General features: G+C 44.0%; 3 protein-coding genes across 23 annotated transcripts in view; 2 read left to right on the forward strand and 1 right to left on the reverse strand.

The window, feature by feature from the left end:
• Nucleotides 1-9,769, forward strand: part of USP3 (ubiquitin specific peptidase 3) — a 43,567-nt gene extending 33,798 nt beyond the window's left edge. For 2 of the 3 annotated variants that reach the window (XM_082198080.1, XM_082198081.1), the window contains exons 9-15: nt 1,984-2,130; nt 3,725-3,831; nt 3,921-3,998; nt 4,149-4,267; nt 5,265-5,378; nt 5,491-5,558; nt 7,030-9,769. In XM_082198080.1, the coding sequence (XP_082054206.1) occupies nt 1,984-2,130; nt 3,725-3,831; nt 3,921-3,998; nt 4,149-4,267; nt 5,265-5,378; nt 5,491-5,558; nt 7,030-7,195 (799 nt within the window). In that variant the 3' untranslated portion in view covers nt 7,196-9,769. The remainder of the gene's footprint in view (nt 1-1,983; nt 2,131-3,724; nt 3,832-3,920; nt 3,999-4,148; nt 4,268-5,264; nt 5,379-5,490; nt 5,559-7,029) is intronic. The other variant, XM_082198082.1, reaches the window with a different exon arrangement.
• Nucleotides 9,770-11,836: 2,067 nt separating this feature from the next.
• Nucleotides 11,837-18,107, forward strand: FBXL22 (F-box and leucine rich repeat protein 22). Its single transcript, XM_082198854.1, has 2 exons — nt 11,837-12,985; nt 16,745-18,107. The coding sequence occupies exons 1-2, from the start codon at nt 12,651-12,653 to the stop codon at nt 17,088-17,090; spliced, it is 681 nt and encodes a 226-aa protein (XP_082054980.1). The 5' UTR covers nt 11,837-12,650; the 3' UTR covers nt 17,091-18,107.
• The window catches only part of HERC1 (HECT and RLD domain containing E3 ubiquitin protein ligase family member 1), a 119,431-nt gene continuing 109,831 nt past the window's right edge, over nt 18,011-27,610 (reverse strand). For 12 of the 19 annotated variants that reach the window (XM_082198174.1, XM_082198181.1, XM_082198172.1 and 9 more), the window contains 7 exons: nt 26,851-27,041; nt 26,417-26,582; nt 24,701-24,777; nt 23,536-23,788; nt 23,117-23,269; nt 21,806-22,111; nt 18,011-18,645 (listed from right to left, as the gene is read on the reverse strand). In XM_082198174.1, coding sequence (XP_082054300.1) covers nt 18,460-18,645; nt 21,806-22,111; nt 23,117-23,269; nt 23,536-23,788; nt 24,701-24,777; nt 26,417-26,582; nt 26,851-27,041 — 1,332 coding nt within the window. In that variant the 3' untranslated portion in view covers nt 18,011-18,459. The remainder of the gene's footprint in view (nt 18,646-21,805; nt 22,112-23,116; nt 23,270-23,535; nt 23,789-24,700; nt 24,778-26,416; nt 26,583-26,850; nt 27,042-27,610) is intronic. The other 7 variants (XM_082198173.1, XM_082198171.1, XM_082198170.1 and 4 more) reach the window with 1 other exon arrangement.

A 27,610-nucleotide genomic window follows, 5' to 3' on the forward strand; every position in this document is an offset into this window, starting at 1 on the left:
GTTTCACTGTCCTCTGGTCTCGCTTCCCAGTCTGAAAAAAAGAACTCGGAGGAAAACTATAAAATCCTTAGTGAGATTGTCTTGATTAGGAATGTTATCGATTCCAGATAATTTTGTGTACTTAATAGCACATATAATACCTTCTTTGCCAAGAAATATAATTGTATAAAATCCTGTAGTGGACTGTAAACACTGACATTGCTTAGCAGCTTTGGTTTTGTACAAATTTCAGGCGAATCTGGTGTGCCATTTGTTTGTTTAACCAATTTATAGACTGTCTAATATATATATATTTAAAAGCTTCTAAGTAGTTTTACAAAGTAGAAGTTATAAAATCAAAAGACTACAGCAGAAAGTAAAACGAAATACATGCCGTCAATAAAAATCCAGTCAAAACCCTGAAATAAAATGCTGAGCAATGCAGTCTAAAAATGTAATTATATATTTGCTGTGATTAGAAAGCTAAACTGTATTTTTTTTTGTTTTCTCTATTGGTTTCTTACTTGTATCCCTGGGTAAATTTAAAAATGGATTCATATTGTGCACCAGGAAATGACCCATCTAGACAATGAGAGGCTTCTCTACACATTTTTATCAACACATTTATTTTATTTTCCATTCCTTCTCCTACCTAGGTTTCAGTGTCTTTTTCTCCTTCCCCCAAGTCAGTCCTCATTTTGCTGTTCTGTTTTTTTGTTTTGTTTTGTTTTTTGGTACTTCTGCCAACCTTGGGGATACTCCAAAATGTACTGATACGTCCCTGTTTTGTGTCTGGTGGTGCTCTTCTGACTCCATAAGTGCATTAATTTTCCCACTGAATGCTGGGAATGGGACATACAATAAGTAGCAAGCATTCTCTGGAATTGGGTGGATGCACTGGATACTGTGCTGAAAGCATAACCCCAGTTTTGCTGCATGATTACAGCAGCAGCCATGAAATGGCATCCAGTTGTAGTTAGAGCACACAAGAGGCAAGAGAGCAGTAAGGATATTACTATTATAGGCAGGTAGATGCCACAGCAAATGTCCACATACAGGGGATGTACACCATTCAGTTGATTATTTTTTGTTTTGTTTTCCTATATCTCAGTCGGGCAACTCACAGGCCCCATAGCGCACCCACTGAACCGCTCTCCCTATTTCTTCCTGTCAGTCCTTTTTCGGCTCATGCTGGTTATGGGTGCTACAGAGCTGGCTGCCATGTTTTCTTATATTAATGTGCATGGGCACAGGGGTGTAGGAAGGGGAGCAGGGGGCGGTCTGCCATCTCTGAGGGAGGTGACAAAAAGGCACCCTGCATGGGCACACTTGTCAGCCTGGGCACTTTCATGAAGAAACATTGCTGCTGGTCCTGGAGAAGCAGGCAGGAGATCCATGAATAGGTGGATTCCTAAAGTGGCAGCTGTTGCGATGGGGTGCTGGTGGTAGCCAGAACTCATTCCCCAACTTCCGTGTGTGCTTGGTTTACTTTTGAAATAAAATATGTTCCCTTGTGTTAGGGCTACAGTACAATATAAGTTCATATTGCAGAACATTTGCAATGCCTGCAGTGTGTTCATTTTAGAGTTGTTTTCACAGGGTTTTTAAAATATATAAATGTCCCATCCTCTGTCTTGAAAATAAACCATCTAGATAAAGTAAATTGCACTACAAGTACAAAACTCCCACCGCCTTCACAACCTTACCACATTGGCATATTTCAAAATGTGTTTCGCATTGCTGGATTTTCTTTCAGCTCCGAATAAGTTCTGCATTTGAGCTATTGTAGGGAAGCTTGTTGGCCTTTTGTTTGGTTGTAGAACTACAGGGCCATATATCTGTCTGTCACAGTGGCAAGAATGATCGCTCTGAGCCTTTTTTTATTATAAAGTGATACATCCAATGTAATTGAAATTTCCTGATTTGTAAGCCATGCCATGTAATGTGAATTATGTACCAATGTAAGTAAGCAGTCTGTATATTCATTGATGTCTTTGTGTTAAGGGGCTACCAGCAGCAAGATGCCCATGAATTCATGCGTTACCTTTTGGACCATCTGCACTTGGAACTCCAAGGAGGCTTCAATGGTGTTTCCCGCTCAGTCATCTTGCAAGAGAATTCGGGTCTTTCTGGTGGCAGTAGATGCTGCATGTAAGCAGAGAGGTTTTTAATCTGGTTTCCTCAAACCATAAGATCTGAATTGTAGGGCAGAAAATGCAAATTATGTAGTTTCTAGACAACAAAGATTGGGAGTGGCCTTTGGCAGAAGTTTGTCAGAAAAATGCTCACACAGGTTGGGAGCCAGCATGTTAGCAGCTGCTTTGGCTTGCAGCCTCTGATCATGCTGAAGGCAGACTCCTGGGAGCTGACAAGTTATCCTCAATGGATAATTACCGTATTTTTCGCTCTATAACACGCACCCGACCATAACACGCACATAGTTTTTAGAGGAGGAAAATCCGTAGGCATGCCACCCGGAGGCATTTCCTCCATAACACGCACAGACATTTCCCCTTACTTTCTAGGAGGAAAAAAGTGAGTGTTATGGTGCAAAAAATACGGTATTTCCCACCACAGCTGATGCCTCCTGCCCACCTAGCAGTTCAAAAGCACGTCAAAATGCAAGTAGATAAATAGGTACCGCTCCAGTGGGAAGGTAAACAGCGTTTCCATGCGCTGCTCTGGTTCGCCAGAAGGGGCTTAGTCATGCTGGCCACATGACCTGGAAGCTGTATGCCGGCTCCCTCTGCCAATAAAGCGAGATGAGCGCCGCAGCCCCAGAGTCTGCCATGACTGGACCTAATGGTCAGGGGTCCATTTACCTTTTACAGCTGATGCACTTTATTGGTGGGGTAAGCAGAAATTCCTGGAGAGTAGCCCGGCATCCCAACTCCCCCCCCCCCATAACCATGTGGCATTTTTCTGCGTCATGTCCAGTTCCCTCACATTGCCCTTTGCATGCCAGGAGGTGAGGTGACACATGGTGAGTATGTCCCTTGGAAACATGGACCTCTTGTGCCAAGTAGATGAAGTGGGAGAGTGGCCAGTTAAATGGAAGCATCCTCATCTGCTGAAGTGGTGCTTCCATGCCTCAGCAATGTGTCTGCCTTTGAGGGATAGTTGAAGGGAAGTATAAAGGTTGAGCTTTAGGGTTCAGCCTTTTGAAAGTATAGGACATGGGTGCAGTAGCCCTCTCCAGCCCTCTCCTGATCCTAGAGGTAGAACAGAGCCATCATCAATAACTGGTTGCCATTGGTAGCCTTATGTCCTCCCACAAATTTCTTTAATCATCCTTTAAATTCATCCAAGTTGGTAGCCATCACCACATCTTGCTGGAGTTAATTCCATAGCGTAACTATGCATTCTGTGTGTGGAAAAAGTACTTTTCTTTTTTCTGTCCTGAATCTCCCAGCATTCAACTTCATCGGGTGTTCCTGGGTTCTGCTGTTATGAGAGAGGGAGAAAAATGTTTTTGTACAGTATACTCCTTCTCAACCACAACTGGTGCTTCTTCCTTTATTTATCTGGGGATACTTTTTGCCACTTGGACAGAGCATAACATTTATGTTGTATTTGGGGCAATATTAGTAGCTCCATTTCTGAATGCAAGCACCTCTCCATATCTGTTCTAAGAAACTTAGATGACCTAAAGGATGTTTTCAGCATGGCTAGGGGCTCTTGGTGCTAGTTGAATGTGCCCAGCTGTGCAGTGCTGACCCTTTTCTCCTTGTAATGTTACCTTCAGAAATGGCACGTCTACTGTTGTCACAGCCATCTTTGGAGGCATTCTGCAGAATGAAGTCAACTGCTTGATATGTGGGACTGAATCCAGAAAGTTTGATCCATTCCTAGGTAAATCAAGCATCTTGAAAAGTTTTATGAGCAGATGTTATGTTTTTGACATTAGAAACTAATTTTGAAATTGCCTGTGTCTTCTTTAGACCTTTCGCTAGATATTCCAAGTCACTTCCGAAATAAACGTAAGAACCAAGAAAATGGACCAATGTGTACATTACCAGGTAGGTGGTGGTGTTTTTTTAAACCCTTGCCATCTGCATATATCAATTGCCTTTTTTGCCTCTTTCATCAGTATTTTTATTTAGATCATTAGAGGGATGGGTCAAAAAGCAGAGGAAATGACTTTAATCGTGTCAATTCAATTGTTCTAGATTGTCTTCACAGTTTTACAGACCTGGAAGAACTTGATGAAACAGAGCTCTATATGTGCCACAAATGTAAAAAGAAGCAAAAGTCCACCAAGAAATTTTGGATTCAGAAACTACCAAAGGTGAGATCTAGGAGTTGAAATTTGTAAAAGATTATGGATCTCAGCCTTCTGCAAACTGGTGCCTCCCATATAATTTGGACTACAGCTCCCTGTTTGCCTCAGCCAGCACAGCTGGGTTTAGAGATGAGCAGAAACGACTTACCTGATAATAAGCAACACTCAAGATAGAACAGACTCAGACAAGAGGAATTATTTAAAAATTAGGATTCAAAGGACTGGAGTTTTAAAGGAAGAGTCTTAGCGAGAGAGTGATTTTGATTGGCATAAGGAGATATTCATATCACAAGCAACCCCCCCCCCCCAAAAAAAAAAAATCCAGCCACCACTCTTCCAGTGTTACTGCTGCTAAGAGAATGAACTAGCAGAGGGAAATGGAAAACAGTGGCACAGGTCTGTCATATTACTTTATCATCCTTCCTATATGATTGAAGACATTCCTTCTAAAGTCATTCTTTGGTTGGAAGTTAGAGCTGTCAGTCACAAAATGAACTTCTCTTTCATGCCTGGCCTTTTCTATTATGGAGAGCTTGTAGTGAAAAGTTTAAACTTGTTGCCTGTTCCTTGGAAGCCTTGGAAGAAGTGTCAGAGATTCTGATTTGCGTCAGAGAAGGGCCAAATCTTTTGAAAACAAACCACTTTGAAAGTGCACGCTTTGACCAAAGTGAATGCACACCCCAAACCTGAAGTGGGATGTTGCTTCAGTGTTCATTCTGCGGTAAAATAGCTTGTATCTCAGAGCTGCAGTACTTTGTCGTTTTTGCTACTACATATGGGCCTTTTGGGGGGAGGAGGGGAAATGTTTTATTTCTGGAATTTTATCTTTAAGCAAACTTGGAAGTTTCTGCTAGTATCATGTGGATATAAATGTGACAGCTACTTTGCTATGATATGCTCTTGACATGCAGAGGAGGTGGCAGGTCTGTTGTTTTTAAAGTACTCCTCCATTAAGGAATTTGTGGCATGTCCTTCGGCTTATGTGCCATTTTTAATTCCACAGGTGCTGTGCTTACATCTAAAACGCTTTCACTGGACAGCTTATCTGAGGAACAAAGTGGACACGTATGTTGAGTTTCCCCTGAGAGGCCTAGACATGAAATGTTACTTGCTAGAGGTACAGTGACTTGTCATGGGGAGCTGCTAGTCAGGGGCCCTGGAATGCTGCTGGGAAATTCTCAATTCCTCTTCTCTCTTGTCTCTCTTCCTTGTCCCCCTCCCAATTGCAGCCAGAAAACAGTGGTCCAGAAAGCTGTCTGTATGACCTTGCAGCTGTGGTGGTGCACCACGGTTCAGGGTGAGTATGATTGGACCCTGAAGGCTCTTTTGCCTTTCTGAGTTGATGATTGAAAGGCTTCTCTGCTGTAAAACCTGCATCACTCCACTGGGAACCAGGCATTAATTGAAAAAGAATGCATGGGAACAACTGGAAGTGGTGACTGGAGAGGGAGCCTTCCTATGTCAACCCAATCTATGCTGAATGACCTTGTTAGCTTTGCTTATCTTGTTAATTCCCCTTTTGTTTAATAAATCAATAAAGAGATGCAACGCTTTGCCTGAAAATATTGTCTGTGGTCCTGATAGAAATTTTATACTTCACAATCTTATTTGAGTTACTTAAATGAAATGGAAATACATTTAATTCCTACATGAGAGGTAGCTGGTCACATTTGATTTTTTTGTTTAAAAGTGCAATCATCCAGGTGAGAAGCAGCTTGTTGTCAGAGGAGCTGTTATTTTTTTCAAAAGGAGAGCTCTCGTATCTAGAAGACAAATGCCTCTTGATCTAGATTGGAGTCAACATAAATGAACACACAAAAAGATAATTCAGAATTAGAACTATTTAAATGTGGTTTGGGATCTTGGTTCTTTCCCAAGACCCTGAATGGATTACAATCCAGCTGGCTTCACATTATATGGTCTGACTGTAACTGACCAGGCTACACTCTCAAAAATGATGTAGGCTGATTAGTGGCTGGTCTGTTAGACTTGGGCCTGAGATGTGGGTTCCACTGTTCCACTTGTTATGTGGCCCTGGGCAAGTCCCATGACCCCAAAAGGGCTCCTGCTTGTAGCAACAGAAAAAGAAAATGCAGTGCTGAATAGCTTCTGGCAAAAACAGGGCCTGAGGTTCTTCCTGAATATGCCAACAGCATCAACTAAATAAGTCATATTTATTTTCTCTATGACATGGGGAGAGGTAGCCACTCTTGCTTCATGCACCAGGCATTGTGGGGACCCTGGCTGGTTGATTATGGGTTAAACTGCTGGCAAATTTAAGGAGACGGGTCATTTTCCGCCTTGGCTAAGTAAATGCTGGGAATAGAAGTAGAGAAGTATTCCAGTCAAAAAGTAAGGCAGTGAAGACCAAACTAATGGAGAGCACGCCCAATGGATGCTGCCCCATCCCTTGAGCAGGCAGGACTGAAGGGGTGCAGACTTTTCCCAGTGGATGCTCCAGACTTGCCTAAGCCCAGCCTTGAGAGTGAGCAGGAGGAGAGAACCTCTTCCACCAAGAGGCTGCGTTTATCTTTGCATGGCTATGTGCCTAAGGCTCCTGAGCATTAGAAGGCATTCTGGAAAGGTTTCATATCAGTGTTTGCCTTGGATGTATCCAGTGAAGGAAAAGGCAGTTGAGGCATGGCAAGCATTTTAAGGTGAAGGAAATAGCTGAAACCAGGATCCTTCCCCATGACCTGTTAGCCTTATTTTTAAAATAGAAAGCAGTGAGTTAATTTCCCTCATGCTATGTTTCTTGATGTTCTCAGGGTTGGCTCTGGACATTATACAGCCTATGCGACTCATGAAGGCCGATGGTTCCATTTCAATGACAGCACCGTGACGCTGACTGATGAGGAGACGGTGGTGAAAGCCAAGGCGTACATTCTCTTCTATGTAGACCGGCAGGCCAAATCAGCATCTGATAAACTTTAATACCTCTTCCTGCCCTGTGCATATCAAGTCCATCAGACAAAACATTTCCAATCCTCCACAGATACTTGATCCAAGACTCTTGATTTCATTGTGCACTTTTCATTTTTTTTTCTTGTGGGTTCTGGTTTGTCAGTAGTAGAGTATTTGATTTGTTAACATGGACACAAGCTAACTGTTGTTAGTCATACCAGGAAAAAAACAACACCTCATTTGCTACTTCAACCCAATTTATATATATTGTTTCAAGAGCTACTTTAGTTGTTTGACTTTGTATATCATTGTATATCAATGTTGGAGTTTGCTTTCTGAAGGCACATTTACATCAAAGAAACTTGAATCCTTCTAATAAGCGCATTTGTGTACCTAATTATGAAATAGTCTGGAGGCTTTCAGCTGTTTGGGAAGGCTTTTTTTCTTAAGATCAAGGACTTGTACCAAACACTTTATGTGTGGACAGTTGTTTGGCTGCCTGTAAAAAGAAAAGGAGTGTATGAATTGTGGCCTCATTCAACAGGCCATGTAATCGCTGCTACTCTTTGTCTATGGAGGCTGCTTTCTTTCAAAATTCTCTGTACTTTAGTAGCTGGCTTCATTGTTTATAATAGGAATTTGCTCCATTTTTTCATTTCTCCTTTAAAGCAAGAGGAAAGATTAGTGTTCTACAGCAATTAAGCTATAAAAAAAGCTGAGAAAATTCAGGATTTGCTAGTCTTTCCATTAAGATTAGAACTGTGTGTATAATCCATCTTGTATCCATCATGCATCCTTTTGTCTTGTGATGCCTTGAAGGTAGAATGGAATAGGTAAAATTGCCATCCCTGTATCATGGAAGCAGCAGTCTTGGGTGACTGCAAATGTAGAGACTATAGTCTTCACTAGTATTAATAATCCCTGTTGCATCATTGCAATGCTGGGTTCCTTGTTGGCATTTCTTTGCTCTGCATCTTGTGGTTTGTTGCTGCAGATTTGGTTTACAGTTGTAAGGAGCCCAGCCCAGCAGGGATTTTGGCTCTCACCGACTAGTTCAAATGAACAGAAGGATGCTCTCTTGCAACTCTGGCTATTTTGAGGAGAGGCTGGCCCCCTCAGATTGTGCCCATGTGGTTTACACATACTTGATTGCTTTTTCACACACCCAATAGGAAATTATAGCACCATTTTGTGGTGCTATGTTCACCCCAGGGTTTCAGAGAAGAGAATCAGGTCGCTGGAGTTTGTATTGAACCTCAGTGATGCCCAAAGGGTCCATGGTAGGGTTATGATCAAGTTCCCTGGGGTTGTAACCCTGAATTGGCATCTGCTTAAGTGAGGAGGCAGAGCGAAAACATCAGGTCACACTATGTGCTATATTTCCTCAGCACCAGCTCCTGCTGGAATTAAGGAGGAAGCTTCAGAAAGTAATGTAAATGTGCCTTTCTTAAAAATTGGCTATGTTAAATAGCTGGGTCTGGTTCTCATTTCTCCCCTTTCTCTTCCACCTTTTGCCTCCCTCTTCCCCTCCTCCTTTTTTGTCATGGTCTCTTTCCCCTGTGTGAAGACCTTCTTTCTTTTTGGAATGTGGCAGTTGAAATGCAATGCACTTACTTGTTCCTGTTTTTGAAGCCGGCTGTGCGGTGGCTCAGGCACGTCAGTTTGGACAAAGAAGCCTTTTCCTAATTTAGCTCCACCCACCCCTGCAAACACAAATGTCTAATCAGTGAGTTGTGGCAACACAAGTTATTTCTCTTCCTGGTGGAGATTTCCTTATCCGCTGGATTATACTCAGTGAGTCGTGTCAAAGTGACAGATTTGAAGCAGTCAAAGTGTGTACTGCGCCTGGATTAGTATTTTATTTTTACCCTTGTTTGTATAACCTGAGTCTAAAGGGGAGGGTGGGGGGACTTTTTCAGTTCTGCCCCCTCAGCTGCCAGATGTAGCACTGCCAGCCAGTGACAGTTATGGGCAGGAATGTGCAGCTGGTAATATAGGTAAGCACTAGAGATGCTCTCTGAAAAAGCACTGGCTTAGTTCACGCTAGTTATCAACACTTCCCGATTAAAGGTTGCTCCCCTGTGTAGTTGTTGGGAACCATGCCCTGTCTTAACCCCCCTCCACCCCCACCCCCATTTCCTGCAAGATGAAGCCTGTCTGCTTCACAAATGGTCCACCACCACCACCCCAAAGGTGCTCTGCCTAGGAAGTTCTGTTGATGGACCAGAGTGTTTCCATTCCACAGACAAAAGGATTAGGCAACTAAGACCCACCTACAAAGGTAAGAGGCAGTCAGACTTTCAGGCACTTGTGGTGACTGGTTGGAAATGGCAGTGTGGTGCTTTTCTCTCGCCCCCCCCCCTTCTCTCTCTTTCACTCTCTCGCTTTCACTGGAGTGGTGATCTGCATCTTGAATACCCTTTGGTGCCTGCGTGCCTCGGGGTTCTAGTGCCATAGCTGTGATTGTTTGCCATTAAAATATTGTGTGTCATCCTCGGTGAGGACTGTTGAGCATTTCGGAAGGGGATTGTTGGCCACAATTCAAATTCCTTCATAGAACATATTCCTCTGAAAGATTTGCCATTAAAGTCTTTTCTCTCTGTGCTCATTGTGTGAGAATCGGTTTTCCTGAGCTTCTGGAAGAAGAGCCCTTTCGAGATTTACATTTTAGATCAGGGCAAGTAAGAATTGACAGAAGTTCCTGGAAAAGCTCCAGGAAAGCTGGCAGGGAACTTTTTGTAAAAGCTGGTGGAACAGGTTTTTTTCAAGGCCGGAACTGGATCATATTTGTGTACCAGGATTGCCATATTTTGAAGAGCAAAAAAGAGGACACATCCCTTAGGTTATCCTCCTAAGGAAACATGCATACATTTAAATGCTTAACATTTTATTATAGCACAATCACGTATCAAAATATGTACAATTACTCAAAGAAAAATAATATCCTAGTAATGCTTTGAAACTGTTGGAATTTAAACCACATTAAGTAAGCTTTCTTTATTTTTTAATCCTAAATATTATTTCTAATACTTTTAGGTTATTGGGAAATCTTCCAATGTTTGTGTTCATTATGCAGAACATGACATACTTCAGTTTTGTTTCGTAAATGTAAGCCAAAAATGTTAGATTCCAATCAGTTTAAAGCACTGATAATTTTCCAGAAAACTCTTCACTGCTAAGTTAAGGAGGGAGACTGGAAGGACCGAGAGGCCACATGCCCAGGGCCCGATGCAGCCAGGGGGGCAGGGGAGAGGCCAGACGACAGGAAGATCCTTTCCAGCCTCAGAGCCTGGCTTCTCCTCCCTCTTCTCCCCCAGGGATATGCCTGCCTCCCTCACTGTGGAATCCCATGCTCCACACACACAACCGATGTTTCCTCTGCATCCTCTGCCCTAAGTCTGACCGGTGGAGGGTGGTGTGGAAGAGGAGGAGGAGGAGGAAGTGGCTTTGGCGTTGCGGCTCTAACCTGCCAGCCAAGTCCCGGCAAAGCACACCAGCTCCAGCAGGAGCCCGGATTTGACAGCTCCTTTTTGCTGCCGTTTCTCCCCTGCTGCGTGCACAACTCCTCGCTCCAGCCAGCCGCCATACCCAGACGTTTTGCCAAATTGATAAATTCTGCCTGGAGAGAAATTTTGACCATGAAAAAGAGGACATGTCCAGGAAAAAAACAGACATATGGCATCTCTATGTACGCAGAGTATGTTTGGCTAAATATTTCTTATAAGTTCCTCCCCTTTGCAGACTTGATACAAAGATTGCATTATTTCTTTTAGTCAGCTGTTGTGTGTTTGCATCCTTGATCATTTAGAACAGCTGTGTGGAGCCTTTCTGTAGAACAGCCCCTGTCCAGTCAATGACGGCCTCTCATTCCCCCAGCAGGGGAGCTTGGAAGGGGCTCCAAGAGGAACGGCTTCCTTTCATTTCCATTCTCTTGTACCTCCACTGAACTTTCTGTTCCTTTTTAAGGGAATAAGTTTCACTTGGAGCTATGGGTTGTGCTTCATGAAGAGCCCAGATGGGCATTTGCAGGGCAAGTGTGGTCAGTGTGTCAGACTAGCCCATGAGAGACCAGGGTTCAAATCCCCACTCATTAAGAAGCTCCCTGGGTGACTGGGCTAGTCATCGTCCCATGGCTTCACCTACATCACGATACGATAATCTTTATTGTCATTGTCCCATGCAGCACAACAAAATTGAAAAAATCTACATCAGACATTCGAAAACCAACAAGCCAGCGATCCCAGCCTGGTTAACACCCTAAAAACTCTGATACCCCATAATTAAATACAATATACTCCCATAGAGACTACCTTACACTGCGTTTAAAACCAAAATCACATTTGGATAGAAACAGGGTGCTTGTGAGGATAAAAAGAGGGCAAGACAGTTTCTTGAAGGAAATGTGAGATATAGATGCAATAATGAATCAAAAGAGGACACGGAGCGATACGACTGCCTCCCCTCCTCAAGATGCAAAGGAGCTGGATGGATTAATTTTTGCCCAGATCTTTTCTTCTCACAGGCTGGGTCTGTCTGTCCTTGGAGATGTTTAAATATAACAAAGGCCAAGCTGGAGCCTTGGGTGCCAGAGCAGGTGCCTTAAAGCAGCAATGGGAAGGTGGGCTTCAGTTCTGCCGTTTGCATCCAGGCAGGCAGCAAATTAGGATGACTGGGTGAACCTTTTAACTCATAACCAAGCTCAGAGCTCTCATCATTTCTTGGAAGTCTCTGGAAATTTCCTCTACTTCTCATCTCTGTTTGACCAAATACATGAACTATGTAGCTGAAGTGTTCCATTCTGCAACATGATGAGACCTTCACAACAAAAAATAACAGAACCTGCCCCCTCAAGCTAGCAATAACCACTCCATCATTTGAGAGCTACTGACTTAAGTAATGACTGCACCCAGCTGTTGTCCAGCATGCTAGGTGCTGCTCATCCAGGGCTTTGAAGCAGAGAGTCTTAAACTTGCATTATAGAATCTCAGTGGATTTATAGTGTGTGTAAATCTTGGCTGTCTCCCCCATGTGGGCTGCCTTTGGTGCACAGCCGTTCTTTGAAATCAGGAGCTGCCCTGGTATGATGTGAACCAGCTTCAGACCTTATACAGGGGAAGCCGTGGCTTTATCCATCATGTGACATAAACAGAAGGGTGGGCTGGGAAGCGCTCTAAACAAGCAGAAACCACCTCCTAAACATGAATAGTCTCGGAGGCAAATAAATCCTTTTAAGGCAAGATTTGACTAAACTAAGCCATTTTGCTCCTGCTCTAGCCATTCCATGGGGAGAAGAGACTGAGTCTGCAGCCAGCCTCCCCTTGATCCTTGCCCTTTTTTGAAACGCCTTTGCCAGCTGGCAGCCAAAAATAGCTTCCATTCCACACCATATTTGTGCAAGAGACCAGAAGTGACTTGGAAGCCGTTCAGGCCTCCTGTCTTGCTGCTGAAACATACAATACCTTCTCCCTACAGCCACTCAGTGACAATGCATATCACACAGATGAATTGGGAATGCCTTCTGCACATCTTCTCCTTTTTGGATAAAAAGAGCAGGAAAAATTTAGCCCAGACTTGTGTCAAGTTGTTCAGGGTCTTTCAGGATCCCTCGTTATGGCCTCTGCTGCATTTTCATTCTCCTGCAGAACTGACCAAGAACAACTTTGTTCTGGGACCAGCCTTGCGCCACCTCTCCATCTGCTGGCATTCCAGCCAAGTCAAAGTCTGCAACGTTGAGAACTGGATGAAGAGCCCCTTGCAGCAGAACATCTGCAAGACCCACGAGCACATAGTCAATAACTTTTTACAACAGGTTTGCAACAGGTAAGTTCTTGGGCTGTGAAATGCTTCATAAAACGGGTGGCTTCTGTGATAGATGGGAGTTGCATAGGCTGCAGTTGTACGGTCTGATTCCTCTTAGATTTTCTGCGGTTTCGCATCAGAATCACAGTACTTTTGTTTACATGCATTTCTTGAGTACTCTTCAATCATTGTAACAGGCAGTACAACACAATATTTCTAGTAGGGTTCTTCCTATTCTTATCCCTTATTTCCTCCCCATGGGACCATTCCAACATCTTTTTAAGGTAAAAAAAATAAAATCAAGCATAGCAGCCTTCTATGCTTAGGAATTTCCAGCATGTGCTTTACCTTGGCCAGCTATTCCAAGCAGTTTTCAAATGGATGTTATTGCCCTCCAGCTAAAGCAAACGAATTTTGGGCCCCTCCTTCATTTCACTGTAGGAAGATTAACTATTGATAGCCTAAGACAAGGTACAAATAATTCCACAGCTGCAGAAAGGTCACTCCATCTAGAGTGTGGGGAAAATACAAAAACCTGCTGGAAAGGAAAACACCTCTATGGCTTTCACCCATAGAAGCAATCTCCTTGAAAAAAGGAAATGTGGACTGAGACTGGGCAACACAGAGTTTTTGAACTTTACAGACCAAGAGGCAAAGCTTAAGAAATATGAGAACATTACAGAAGCAGGAAGGGACTAGTTAAAATAGAATGAAATGTTCAAAATAAAAAAAAATGGTTTTATGAATCAAAGCTCATAATTTGAAAGGGAGCTTATAGAGAACACAGAAAAATTGATTTCTAGAATGTATAGCGGGAAACAAAATATGTGCTGGTAAAACCAGGAATGATACATAAGGCAAGGGATATAGGATATAATAGTGAACTGAGTGAATGGGATAAACTATGGAACTAAAATTTACTGCATGTTATACATTAAAAGAGAATTATATGGGGAAACCCAGCCAGATGGTGGGGTATTAATAATAATAATAATTTTAAAAGTATGAAAATGATATATAGGTGGTATCTAGCACCTAGTAAGTTGCCGAAGATGTATAAGTCAGAACTAGATACTGCTGGAAGTGTAAGGAAAATTGAGGTACCTTCTACCATATGTGGTGGACATGTAAAGTAGTGAAAGGCTTCTGAGAGATGATTTATAATGAAATTATTTTTTGGGTGAAAAGGTCTTTTATAAAAATACCAGAAGTTGTTATTTTAGGAATAATTGGTCAGGTATACCCAGTGATCTGAAAAATATTTTAATGTATGCAGTAATGGAAGCCTGAATGGTGTATGGTAAAAAATGAAAGGAGGGCACAATACCAACAAAGGAAGAATGACAGATGAAATTAATGCTAGCCTAACTGATAGAATAACAGCAGGAACAAAAAGTCTTTAAAGAAGTTTAGGAAAAAATTGTGGAGTATTTGAAAAATTATTGTAAGCAACTTAAAATGTTAGCAGGATTAGAATAAATTTAGCAGTAAAATTATAAATGGAGGAAAAACTGGAAGAGAAAGAATAAGGAGTAATTAAAATATGCAACAGTAAAGGAGAAATTGGAATGAATCATGGAAGGGGAGGAAGGGAAGTTGACATTTAATGTAGGGTTTGTTGATAGGTAGATTCGATAGATACACATTCGCGCAGTAGTTATTGCATACATGAGTACGGTTTGGTATTTCCTAGGTATTTGTTCTAAGAAGGTTTCTGATTTCTTTCGAAATGTGAGCTTAATTTTTTTTGAGTTCGTTATATGCCATCTCCCCTTTTTTTTGGACACATTTACAATTCCACCACATATAAATTAGCATATCCTCTATTTCTGAACACTTCCAACACAAGTTGGATCTTTTCTTGTACATTCTAGAGATTTTAAAGGTAAAGGTAAAGGTACCCCTGCCCGTACGGGCCAGTCGTGTCCGACTCTAGGGTTGTGCATTCATCTCACTTAAGAGGCCGGGAGCCAGCGCTGTCCGAAGACACTTCCGGGTCACGTGGCCAGCGTGACGAAGCTGCTCTGGCGAGCCAGCACCAGCGCAGCACACAAAAACGCCATTTACCTTCCCGCTATAAAGCGGTACCTATTTATCTACTTGCACTTAGGGGTGCTTTCGAACTGCTAGGTGGGCAGGAGCTGGGACTGAGAGACGGGAGCTCACCCCGCCGTGGGGATTTGAACTGCCGACCATACAATCAGCAAGTCCTAGGCACTGTGGTTTTACCCACAGCGCCACCCGCGTCCCTTACTTTACTTTAGTCTTGTACAAATAACTGTGCCAACCAAACCTCAAGTCATATCCTTCTAAATCCAGAGTCCTCACATCTTTAAATTCCACCCACTCCTTCATTCATACCAGGCATGCTGCCTCATAATATTTTTAAATCTGGGAGGGGAAATCCCCCTCTACTCTTCTCATCTAGCAAAATTTTGTGCTTGATCCAGTTATAGAACACAGCTCATGAAGCTAGAGACCGTAGCGCACACAGTTTCTGATGTGTATAGCCTGGCTCTAAATGTTGCTCTCTGTTCTTCAGTAAAATTTCAATAGCCTGAGCTTGTGGGGTAGAGTGTTCTGCACAGCCAATCTGAGGTCTATCAAGCAATTCTCCCAACTCCTGGAGCAGCTGAAAGACTAACAAATATTAGGGCATAAGATGCCCTTACATGAACAGGGTCCATTCACACAGATTGGTATTGAACAGCAGAAAAGCTTCAGTAGCCAATCTGTGTATGCACCCTCCTCTTAGGTTGCTGAATGGTGAAGTCTTCTAAGACTGCAAGGCAGAGAAGTAGCCTCCATGCACTTGTGATGGCTACATTCTGCCTCTAGCTACCAGTTATTAGGAAACACCAGGAGGGCTTCTGCTCTCTTGCTGGGCAGAATGCAAGCAGAGAATGCTGTAAGATGATAGGTCTGTGATCTGATCCAGCAGGTTCACCTTTGCATGACTTTACCTCACTTAAGTTGGAAGAACCTTCCCAGTATGTTTAACTAGCTTATATTTGATATGTTCTAAATATTTTGAGGTTAGCTAGATTATAATATTGGGAGATGCTGCAGAGGGATATTCGCTATTGGTCTGATGCTGCAAATGCAACAGTTTTGTGGAACCTAATGGATTAAAATTTATTCTGGCATAAGCTTTCTGGAGCAGGGAAAGGGAATTCATGGCCCTCTAGCTGTTAGTATAAATAAAAAATTATCATCATCATTACCATCATCATTACCAAACTGAAGCTCCCAAATTAGTCACCCTGGAATTAGCAAGTCCACTTGATTAGATGCTTGAAGCATTATCCTAAGTTACATTCATAGCTATACATACATGGTTTGGAGAGGATTTTGTAGTAGTAGTAGTAGTAATAATAATAATAATAATAATAATAATAATAATAATAATAATAATAATAATAATTTATTATTTATACCCCGCCCATCTGGCTGAGTTTCCCCAGGCACTCTGGGTGGCTTCCAATCAAGTGTTAAAAACAATACAGCATTAAATATTAAAAACTTCCCTAAACAGGGAAGTTGTATGTTAGAGGGAAATTAACGGCCATTGTTAATGCAATTTATTACTGTATTCTATGGGCTATTTGCTCCTAGAGAATATAGTCAGCATAAAGTCTCATTTGAAATAGTGCTATGTTTTCTGCTTCATATAGATATGGGCCAGAGTTTGAATTGGCTTCAGTGGAGTGAGGGGTAGAGGACTTTAGCGCTGTGTGGCTTACGTTTTACTTTGCTAACCTATAGCATTCATTCTTTCAGATGCCCCAACTTGCTGTCTTTGATGCTGTCTGGATGTGGCCATGTCACAGACGACTGTATCACGCTGCTTCTGATGAGCTGCTCCTGTCTGAGCACCCTCCAACTTGAAAACTGTGTCCAGATAACTGACCGGACTTTGGAAGCTGTAATCCTCTACGCTACATCTTTAGAAATTTTACATGTGGACTTCTGCAGGAATATAACTGAGGCTGGTTTGCAGCAAGTCCGTAAAAATCGTCCATTGCTCTCTCTAAAAGCAGAGAGAAGTGCAGACATGATCCCAGACAAAAAGCCAGGCAGCAACTCGCCTGCAGAAAGAGCGTTCAAGAAGCTGCTGTGGCACTAAGCCAAGAGAGAAGCTGCCGGGCTCTGGGCTCTTTCTGTTGTGAGAGGGTGACCATGCGCATACAGGCACCTGGCTGTTCTCATGCACAAACTCACTAAATGGTGAGAATGGCAAAGCCCTGGAGTTAGATACTCAGAACTAGCAACCTCACAGCTGACTGAAAAGTTTGCAGAGCCAGAGGAATTTGTGAAGTGGGGTGTGGGGTGTGTGTGGAACAGTTCCTGATGGTTTGGGAACATTAAGTGTTCAATTAAGTGCTTTGGCTTTTGTGCTTTTTTCTTTTTTAGGTTACTTAGTAAGATCCAGAAAGAACCCGCTCTTGATGTTGTGAGAATGCATTTTTCCTCCATTTGGGCAGGGAACAACTGGGTCCCTCCAGCTGTTTGACACCAAGCTCTTCCCTGACCATTACTATACTGCCTTGCGCTGGTGTGAGTTGGAGGGTCACAGATGCTTTATTTACTGGAATCTCAAAAATACCTCAAAAACTGACAAAGGAAATTGCTACCTTGCAGTGGCTTAAACTCTACCGTCTCTCTTAGTGCAAATGATGTAAATCTATTAACTGCAATTCTTCACTACTCTTTACTTTTATACTACCTTCCTTTGAAAGCCCTCTCAAATTAGCACTCCTCTGGGACTGTAAGAAAAAGTAGCATTGCATCCGCAGCTGCACAATTAAGACTAATTGTTGAGCCGTAAGACAAAAGTGAGTGAACAAAGCACATGTCCTGTTTTGATGTTCCAGCTCTCATTGGAAGTCCTGTAGTTTCATGTGCCAGATTACAGAAGCCTCCATCCCGGTTTCAGCTGTCAACCTCATTTAAGGAAATTAATATACTGTGGAAGACAAACTGGAGACCCAAATGGCAAGCCACGGTTCTGGGTCAGCACCATGTCAAATATTGACAAAACCACAATTCAGTTCTTGAATTTGCTTTATTTTCTCTGCATAAGGAACCCTGGACAGGCATTTCAAATTAAAACAAAAATAAATATATGAATATTCATGTAAAACTGTCCTTTCTAATGAACAATTATACACAATGTACAACCCTTCATGTTCACTGGGAGGGTTTACAAAATGTACCATTCCCAACAAAAATGCACAAGAAAGGCTCCATGCAAACTTATCAAAAGTGAACAAAAATATGGGGGGAGGGGGAGAAAACCCTTACTGATCTCACTTTTTGCATTTTTTTTTGTTTACAGTCACAAAAAAATAAACACATCTAAGTTTTGTTACATTTAGAGTAACTAAAAAGGTGGCAGCTGTTTATGTTCCTAAAACATCTATTGTTACCATAAAATGGTGTCAACATTGAAATCTGACATGGGCGAAAAAGGCAGATGATTTTTGTCCACAGAGTTAATACTCTGTGTCTGAGCCCTCAGCGTTGTCCACGTTTCGGGACAGCATGTAATTGTCCATATCTATAGACCTGCAATTGTTGATTGCATAGCGCAAACGCTCGGCCATGATTAGCTGACTGGAATAGGGTGGGAGCCTCAGTTGAAAGAAACAAGTCTGTGAGGTAGGCAAGCTGTCGTAAGGCTGTGGAGAGGAAGAGAAAGGAAGAAGATGGTTAAGCAGAAAAGGAGGCAGCACACTTTAGGGCTGGGTCTGTTCACACACTTGTAGAGAGAGCAGTCTAGGCCGTTTGTTTTTTTAAGAACCCTCTTAAGAGTCAGAAAGGCCCAAGCAGGCTCCAAGCTCCCTCTTTCCCAATAATAACAAGTGGCAAGGTGAGAGGAAATAGCAAGTAACACTGTATTTCCAGTTTTGTGCAATGAAGACTTCCAAACATACTTGGATCCTCCACTGCTGACAGAAACTTTGGGGACCCAATATTTTTTATTCTTCCTGGTGTTAATGGTATTGTTGTTGTTGATATTGATATTAATATTAATATTCAAGGGGGGAAATACCTTCCCTTCAACAACCCCAAAGCTCGGGATTCTTCTGCTCAAGATTCTCCGAATCCAGTGTTCACTTCTAAAAACCACCCTTCTCAGAGTTAGCATTGGCAATGCAGGGACAGCTCAGGCAGGTATCTGCCTCCCATCTTTTCCTCCCAACTCCCTCACTTTGCAATACGTACTGGAGGAAGGCAGAGGAGGATGTGGGGACCAAGATACTACGAGCCAGCCTGAAACTCATAGGGGGTGGAGGGTGGGAGATGTTGAGTGTGGGATTTCCAAACTGGCAATATGATTTGTACTACCTCTCCCCCATTTCAAAAAAATACACCCTAAGAGAGATGCCTACAGCCCAGCTTCTAAAGATCACTTTCTATTCTATGGAGAGATCAAGATCCATTCTATACAGGCTAGAAAAGAAGATTTAAAAACAACTAGCTGTCATTGTGATAGGATGACAGGAAAGACACCCCCCACACACACACATTCTGTAGATTCCCATCAGAGGCCTTTCACCACACCACACATCTCTCACCTCCCCAGTGGTTCCACAAACAGAACACAGGAGGAAAAGATCCCAATGGAACCAATAGGGGCTCTGCCACTTAAAAAAAGAGTTCCCAAGTCCAACCTTCCTTGTGGGCTGGTGTTTGCTGCCCCATTCCTCTGCTGGGCAACTTCATTAGTCCTTTAAATACCGTATTTTTCGCTCTATAGGACGCACCGGACAATAGGACGCACCTTGTTTTAGAGGGGGGAAAACAAGAAAAAAAAATCTTCCCCTCTCTGCCCAGCACCCCTTCAGCGAAGCGGCAGGAGACGCTGCGCAGAGAGGGGGAGAATTTCCCCCCTCTTGTTTTCCCCCTCTAAAACAAGGTGCCGTTTAAGGTGCGTTCAGTCGCCTTCAGGCGGCTACCTTGGAAGGTGCCCACCGACCCCTCTCGCTCTCCAGGCTTCAGGTTCCTTTTGACCTGCTCTTAGGGGCTGGCAGGGGGAAGCCCACCATCAGCCCCAAAGAGCAGGTCGGGGAGCGGGGAAAGGCGCGCAGCGGAGAGGCTCCTGCCATAGCCACCCGCGCGCCCCCCAGGCTGGAGAGGTGACACGCAGCTATAGAAGCTCCTGCCGTAGTCGCGTGTCACCTCTCCAGCTGGGAGAGTGCGCACGCGGCTAAAGCAGCCCCCCGTGACCCTCTCCCGGCTGGAGAGGTGACACGCGACTACGGTAGGAGCCTCTTTAGCCGCGCGCGCGCTCTCCTGGCTGGAGAGGTGGTGCGCGGCTAAAGAGACTTCTGCCATAGTCGTGCATCACCTCTTCAGCTGGGAGAGAGCGCGCGCGGCTAAAGCAGCCCCCCACGACCCTCTCCCAGCTGGAGAGGTGATGCGTGACTACGGCAGGAGCCTCTTTAGCCGCGCGCGCGCTCTCCCGGATGAAGAGGTGGTGCGCGGCTATAGAGACTTCTGCCATAGTCGCGCGTCACCTCTCCAGCTGGGAGAGAGCCCGCGCGGCTAAAGCAGCCCCCCACGACCCTCTCCCAGCTGGAGAGGTGACGAGCGACTACGGCAGGAGCCTCTTTAGCCGCGCGCGCGCTCTCCCGGCTGAAGAGGTGGTGCGCGGCTATAGAGACTTCTGCCATAGTCGCGTGTCACCTCTCCAGCTGGGAGAGAGCGCGCGCGGCTAAAGCAGCCCCCCGCGACCCTCTCCCAGCTGGAGAGGTGACGCGCGACTACGGCAGGAGCCTCTTTAGCCGCGCGCGTGCTCTCCCGGCTGGAGAGGTGGTGCGCGGCTAAAGGCTCCTGCCATAGTCACGCGTCACCTCTCCAGCCGGGAGAGGGTCTCGGGGGGCTTGTTTAGCTAAAGAAGCCCCCCGCGACCCTCTCCCAGCTGGAGAAGTGGTGTGCGGCTAAAGAGGCTCCTGCCATAGCCGCGCGCCACCTCTCCAGCCGGGAGAGGGTCACGGGGCTATGGTTTCTTCGCTCCATAAGACGCACACACATTTCCCCTTCATTTTTGAAGGGGAAAAAGTGCGTCCTATAGAGCGAAAAATACGGTAGCTAAGTTTGGCACGTTGCCCCATCTTGTTGTGCTTCACCACAACTGGTTTTCCCCAAGGGAGCCTTGTTTCAAGCGAGAATTGAATGCCTTCATCTGCAGCAAGGAGGAGGGAACCTGTGAGGGCCTCCCAAATATAATAATAATAATAATAATAATAATAATAATAATAATAATAATAATATTTATTATTTATACCCCGCCCATCTGGCTGAGTTTCCCCAGCCACTCTGGGCGGCTCCCAATCAGTGTTAAAAACAGTACAGCGTTACATATTAAAAACTGCCCTGAACAGGGCTGCCTTAAGATGTCTTCTGAATGTCAGGTAATTATTTATCTGTTTGACATCTGATGGGAGGCCATTCCACAGGGCAGGCGCCACTACCGAGAAGGCCCTCTGTATGGTTCACTTCTCGCAATGAGGGAAATGTTGCTGGGCTCCAATTCCCAGCAGCCGCAGTCAGTATGGCCAGTAGGTAGGGGTGATGGAGACAGACAACATCCGAAGGAGTACAGGTTCCCTGACCCTGATCTAGAGGAAGTTCTTCATCCACTCCCCTGCACAGGCTTTGTCAGTTCAAGATTAGCATTTACATAAACATTCTAAGTCAGTTGAGCCAGATCTAGTAGGCTACCTTCAGTTACAATATTACTTGTTCAAAAGTTTCAGTGTCCAGTGATTACTAGCTTTCTGTTGCCAGACTGAGGCAGGACAGCAATAAAGAGGAGGAAAAGTGGCACCTTACCCGATCGACCTTCATTATTTGGAAACGCTGAGAGATATCCGCTGTGTTAGCTGGCAGGCGAGATCTTCCTGACACAAACCTCATGAAAAGGACACGCTCCTCATTCGAAAACTCTTCCAGGGTGTGCCAGAACCACTGAACCAGCTGGTGCTGCTCATCAACCTCCCTGTACCGTACAACCTTCTTCAGAACTTCCACAGAAATTTCTGGCATTCCGCAGACCATCTGCTCCAACTGCTTAGCAGTCAGAAGAGAAAGCAAGGGGACCGGGACGATCCACGACATCCCTTCTCGCACTGCGGCCACCTGCAGCCCAGAGAGATGGATTTCAGTAGAGTAGAGAGACAGATCTCTACTTTGCAACTACACAATCCGAAGTACAGTCAGTGAAAACACATTTTGGGAGAGGTAGCTGATAGCTCATGTAACTGAAACACATCTTCGAAAAGAGAATGCTAGGCCAGAAATGGTGTGACCTTGTGTGCAACTACTGCAGTGTTGTTAAAAGTCGCCCCCCCTTTTTTTTGCTGTTCTAGCTTTTGGAGTTTTTGTTTTTTTTGTATCTATTTTAGATCTTTTGTGATTTGTGTGCAAATTATTCAGTTTGGTTGTCTATTTCTTGATATTTATTTATGACTTCTGTTGTAGCTATGTATTTCAAGTTGTAAGCTGCCTTGAGCATGGTTTGAACCGTGTAAAGGTGGCATATAAATAGAATTATATATGTATGTATGTACTACTTGAGAAAAACAGCAACACTAGATTCATTGTCCATGATCAAGTGATATTCTGAAAAAGGATATGCATTGAGTTCCGCATGTGTTTGGTAAGATGCAGGTTTTATGGAGTACTTCCCTAAGGGAGAACTATATTCCCTCCAATCGTAGACTAAAAACACTTTTGGTTGGCTCAAGTAACGTTAATGAAGTAGCATAATGTGTTGTTCTTGTTAATTTCATAGAGTATGCTTTTGAGCTTCACAGAGCTCACTGACAGGAAGAACTAGTCTTGATAGCTTGCATACTCCAGCAGCACAGACTGGACTAACCATGAGGTATCTTGCTAGATCTCTTTCTCCACTCTACTGTATCATTTAAAAATATTTACCAAAACTATATTCCGGATGCATCCAGTTGAGATCCTATTTGACTATAAACTTTCAGAGGGCAAACCACTGGACCCCTGGATGCAGCAAAGTGACAACATAAAAGTCTTCATAATAGAAAGCAGTCACAAAACCAGGGAAAAATTTAAATTATAAACAGCTATTGAAAAAAATGAAAAACTTATAAATACATCTGAGATTCTCACCTGACGGTCAATTTCATGGAGTCTGTACTCGATGGCCCTTTCCACGTACTCCTTTCGGTTTGAAAAAGTAAGTGGGATACTGTTCCCACCAGGGATTATGGGAACCATTTTTCCATCAGCACTCTGGCCAACAAATGAATCTAAAGGAATCATCTAATTGGAAAGAAGAACACTTTTAACACTGGAGTTGTGGCCAACCTTCCAAAATGTCCATATTTCTCATTTCACTACTATGCATGGACTGATTTCCACCTTAGCCTAGATTTCAACTATGCATTCTTTTTACTACTCCTTCTACAAGTGCCCCCAAACTAAGTATATGACTTTCAACTCCCGGGCCATGATCTTGCATGGCAGCATCTAGCATGCTGACTTCAGGAGGTGGAAACAGTTGGACAGAGGCTTACTGCTTAACGTACCTCATGGAAATTCTCTTCCGTAATCCCACTGTCTTCAATGTGAAGAATGCTGTTGAGGGTTTGCACATAGAGAAGATCCACCTCCTCCAAGTCCTCCAGAGTGAGTGGGATACAGCACAATTGCTTCCAGACCATGGGAGCCAAATGAAGATCTAAAGGCTTCTTGGTACGAATGGCCACACCCATCAGAATGCCCAGGAACTTGAACTGCATCAGATGTTCATCTGAGCAGGCAGAAGGGTTGAAGAGGAACCTTGAAAAGATACAAGGCACAGGAGTGTCGTCAATACACAGGCTTCACTAGAATGGTTACCCAAAGAGTCAGGATCCGAGGGTGTATCACAGGACTCAAGGGACTCTGCATCACTTAAGTGCAGTTTTGTGCCCAGAGATAAATATAGCACCTGCTTGCCCACCAGCTCAGATCCTTGAGGCTGTCATGGGCCAATCTGGTGGGGAATTTTATACGCCACAGTAAAAACTCCAAGCACAAACTTGTTCAAATTCCTTTTGAAGCCATTTGTGGCATATGCCCTGAAATCTGGCACAAAATAATATGAATAACCATTTTTAACATGCTGAAGTTGAAGTAAGTTTATTTTATTTTCAATATTTTTATGCCATTCCATAAACACAAGATTGGTGTCCTTTGTTTCTGCCATGTTGAGCTTATCATGTGACTGCCTCAATAAGTGGGGGCATTTTACTGCATTATGTTCTATGAATAAGGGATAGTTTTGTTTAAGACAACCCAGTCTCTTCTGGTTCAGTGGTGGAGTAATTTTCATGCAAACACCTTTTAAAGTGTTTAAATGAACTTTTATTCCAACAGCATACATAGCTGCTTTGCATGGCATGGGTTTGATCTACAAGCTGCTGTATAGTTCAGAGTCTGGGTTCTCTGACAGTGGGTTGCAAATATATCACTAGAGGGCAGCTGCAGATCCAACTCAGGCAATTAAGTTCAGAATCCTGATTGAAATTAGGTGGCCTTCATCCAGTTGTCTACCTTTTACAGTCCAGAGCCAACATCCAACATTTTACTCCCCTTAATACCTAGGTGATTTTACTAAGATCACAGGGGCTTCCCTCACTCATTTCAACAGGGCATGCCTTGAATTCAGAGACTAGCAGCCTTTAAAGAAGAGAACATCTTGCCACTTACCGATCTCTGTTGTAGCCGACTTCAGCTGTTGCGTTTGGGGAAGGAATTAGGAGGTCTACCACACCAGTTTCAAGTTCCTTATAAATTAAGAAAGAGGGACGGAGAGAGAGAGAGAGCATTTAAGGCATTATCAAATCTGCCCAAGCATATAAAAGTACAAGTTTCCATACTAGCTACAAGAAAAAGGGCCTTTGTAGACCTCACACGCACAAAATTAGTGGTGATTTGATTTAGAGAAACTCAGTCTCAGTGCTTCCAAACTGAATCATGGGACAGGCTTCATTTTCATTAAAAAATATTATAAAACTGTAATTCTATGCTAATGTATGGCATGCTGTAACTATGAAGCAGTAATAGCAGGTAGTGCTATTACACAGGAATGCCTGGTGTGCTCTGGTCCATGGGGTCACGAAGAGTTGGCCATGACTAAACGACAACAACAACAATAGCAACTGCTCGGTCCCTGTTCCTGCCATCCTAGCAGTTCGAAAGCACGTCAAAGTGCAAGTAGATAAATAGGTACTGCTCCAGCGGGAAGGTAAACGGTGTTTCCGTGTGCTACTCTGGTTGGCCAGAAGCGGCTTAGTCATGCTGGCCACATGACCCGGAAGCTGTACGCCGGCTCCCTTGGCCAGTAAAGCGAGATGAGCGCTGCAACCCCAGAGTCAGCCACGACTGGACCTAATGGTCAGGGGTCCCTTTACCCTTTACCTTTTTAAGGTCCACAATAGACAGGGTCAATACAAAGTATTTTTCTGGCTGGGAAAACGCTTGCTGCACCCACAAGAAGCCATAATTTACAAGGAGCAAAATCCAACAAGGAAGTTCTCATGGATGTGAGCCAGAGCTGCAGAAGCACACTTCTCTGGGGTGGGGCCATGTGGTCTCCTCAAGTAAGATCTCTCTGTGTTTCTCTTTGCTGCCTTTAACAATATTGATTATTCTGTAGGTATATTGGATCCCACATGGTGTTGGTGCACCCCACCTGACCTTTTTAAAACCTCATTTTAACTATGTTAAAATTGGGCTTAAAATCCTTTTAAAAATCATTGGCCTGTCCCCTTTCAGGGACGATCGGGGGTGGGTGGTCCCCAAGGTGGCCCTGAGCTAATCAGCTTGTTCCAGGGAGCAACAGGGCAGATCTGGGAATCTGTGCATAGCCCTGCTGAACAGCCACCTAATTTCTGGTAAACAAACAGGGCAGGGAGCCTCTATACCCAAATGGCCAGTTGCAGAGATTATGGAGTTTCCAGAAACACCTTATTTGAATAAGTGCAGGTGTCCCTGGCTATGAGGAGGGCAGATCCCACGGAGAAGCAAGCCATACCTGCCCCCTCGTGGGGATGCCACAGAGTGGCATGCAAGGACATGGGAGACACATTCTGCTACCTGACTGGCCAACATTATCTCAGCCTGGCTGCTTTCAGTCCCAAGGAAGGTCTTCTTACCATAGACTGCCACACTTTTTATTAGATCTATATAGCTATACAAAACTACTGATTTGTTAACCTGCAAAATACACACATTTCAGAATCCTGACATAAGTAAAAAAATGCTGGACTATAATATCACCTTCCAACTCAACAAACCCATTTCCATTCCAAAACAGGCTGGCATTTAATTCAGAATTTTCATCAGGCCAAGGACACATGCACAGGAGATAAGATTTTGAGGAAGAAACTGAAACCATTTAAAACTATATTGAAAATCAACTACCTGGCACATTTCAGTAATTGTGTCATCGAAGACACCGCCTGCATCATCGGCACCTTCCCCCACTAATTTCACCTTCCAGGCACGAGAGGGCAGGCGAAGGTCCGATGCATTCAGCTTCACAACTTGCCTTGCGATTTGAACAAAAATAGGCTTACATTTCCGACCTCTGTGGGGGAAAAAAAATCTGTTAACTTCAACCAATCTTGCTTGAGGAAAACAAACTACAAGCACTGATTCAGATATGAGGCTAAGCTAAACCATGACTTTGCTTGGGGTAGTGCAGGAGCAGGACCAGAGGGGAGAGCAGCAGCTGCCGTCTTTGCTCTGGGCACCCACACGCTTGCCCAGTTGCACTAAGCCATGGCTTTGCATGGTGTTCCATGCTGACTGGGTCCCTCCTACAACACCAGAAAGAAAGAAAAATGCAGCCTGACCTTGTTGAGATCCTTTTGACGGTTATCTGTGGCCCATAGTTTTTCCCCTGAACCATGGTTTTCCCAATGGAGCGGACCATAGGGAGGGTGTAAACTCTCGGTGCAAGTAACGGCCTCAGTTGTCCTTGAACAATCCCCCATGTCCCAGCATTGTAATGAGATGTGCTGTTCTGTAAGAAAAGGAGGACCGCCTGCTTGAGGTCAACAGGCTCTCCAGCCCCAGTGCTTGCTTGCCTGCCTGCCTGCCTGCCTGCCTGCCTGCCAGCCAACCTCCCTCCCTCAGAATAGCGGACTGGGCTGGAGTCCCTGCTGCTCCTGAAAGAGACACCACTGTAGGAGCCACACACAGCAAACATCCCCTTCACAATACTGGCAAACCAAATAGCAAGTTGCAGGAAGGGGCTCCCCCCCCCAGCTTAGCCCTTTAGCTCAGCCTGCAGCCAGTTTTCCTCTATGGAGAATGAGGCAAAGTGCTTCTGGGACTGGGCAGACCAGCCTCTCTGGACAAGAATCATGAGGGTGGAGGGGCTGAATTGCACTTGACTTCTCTCTCCCCCACCTTCCATTGCAATTATGGAGACCTCCTTAGAAACGTTGCGTAGGTGTAATTTATCTCCAAGCCTCACTTTCCATTTATATATTTAAGCAAAAGCATTTAAAGATATTGACACTTCAAGACTCGGCTTTGACACCAAAGGGCACAATCCATAGAAGGTTTGCCTATATGAGCTTTCATGATGTGAGCTGAGGTTGTGCAAGA

The sequence above is a fragment of the Podarcis vaucheri genome (genome assembly GCF_965113315.1).
Source record: "Podarcis vaucheri genome assembly, chromosome: 14".
NCBI lineage: Eukaryota > Metazoa > Chordata > Lepidosauria > Squamata > Lacertidae > Podarcis > Podarcis vaucheri.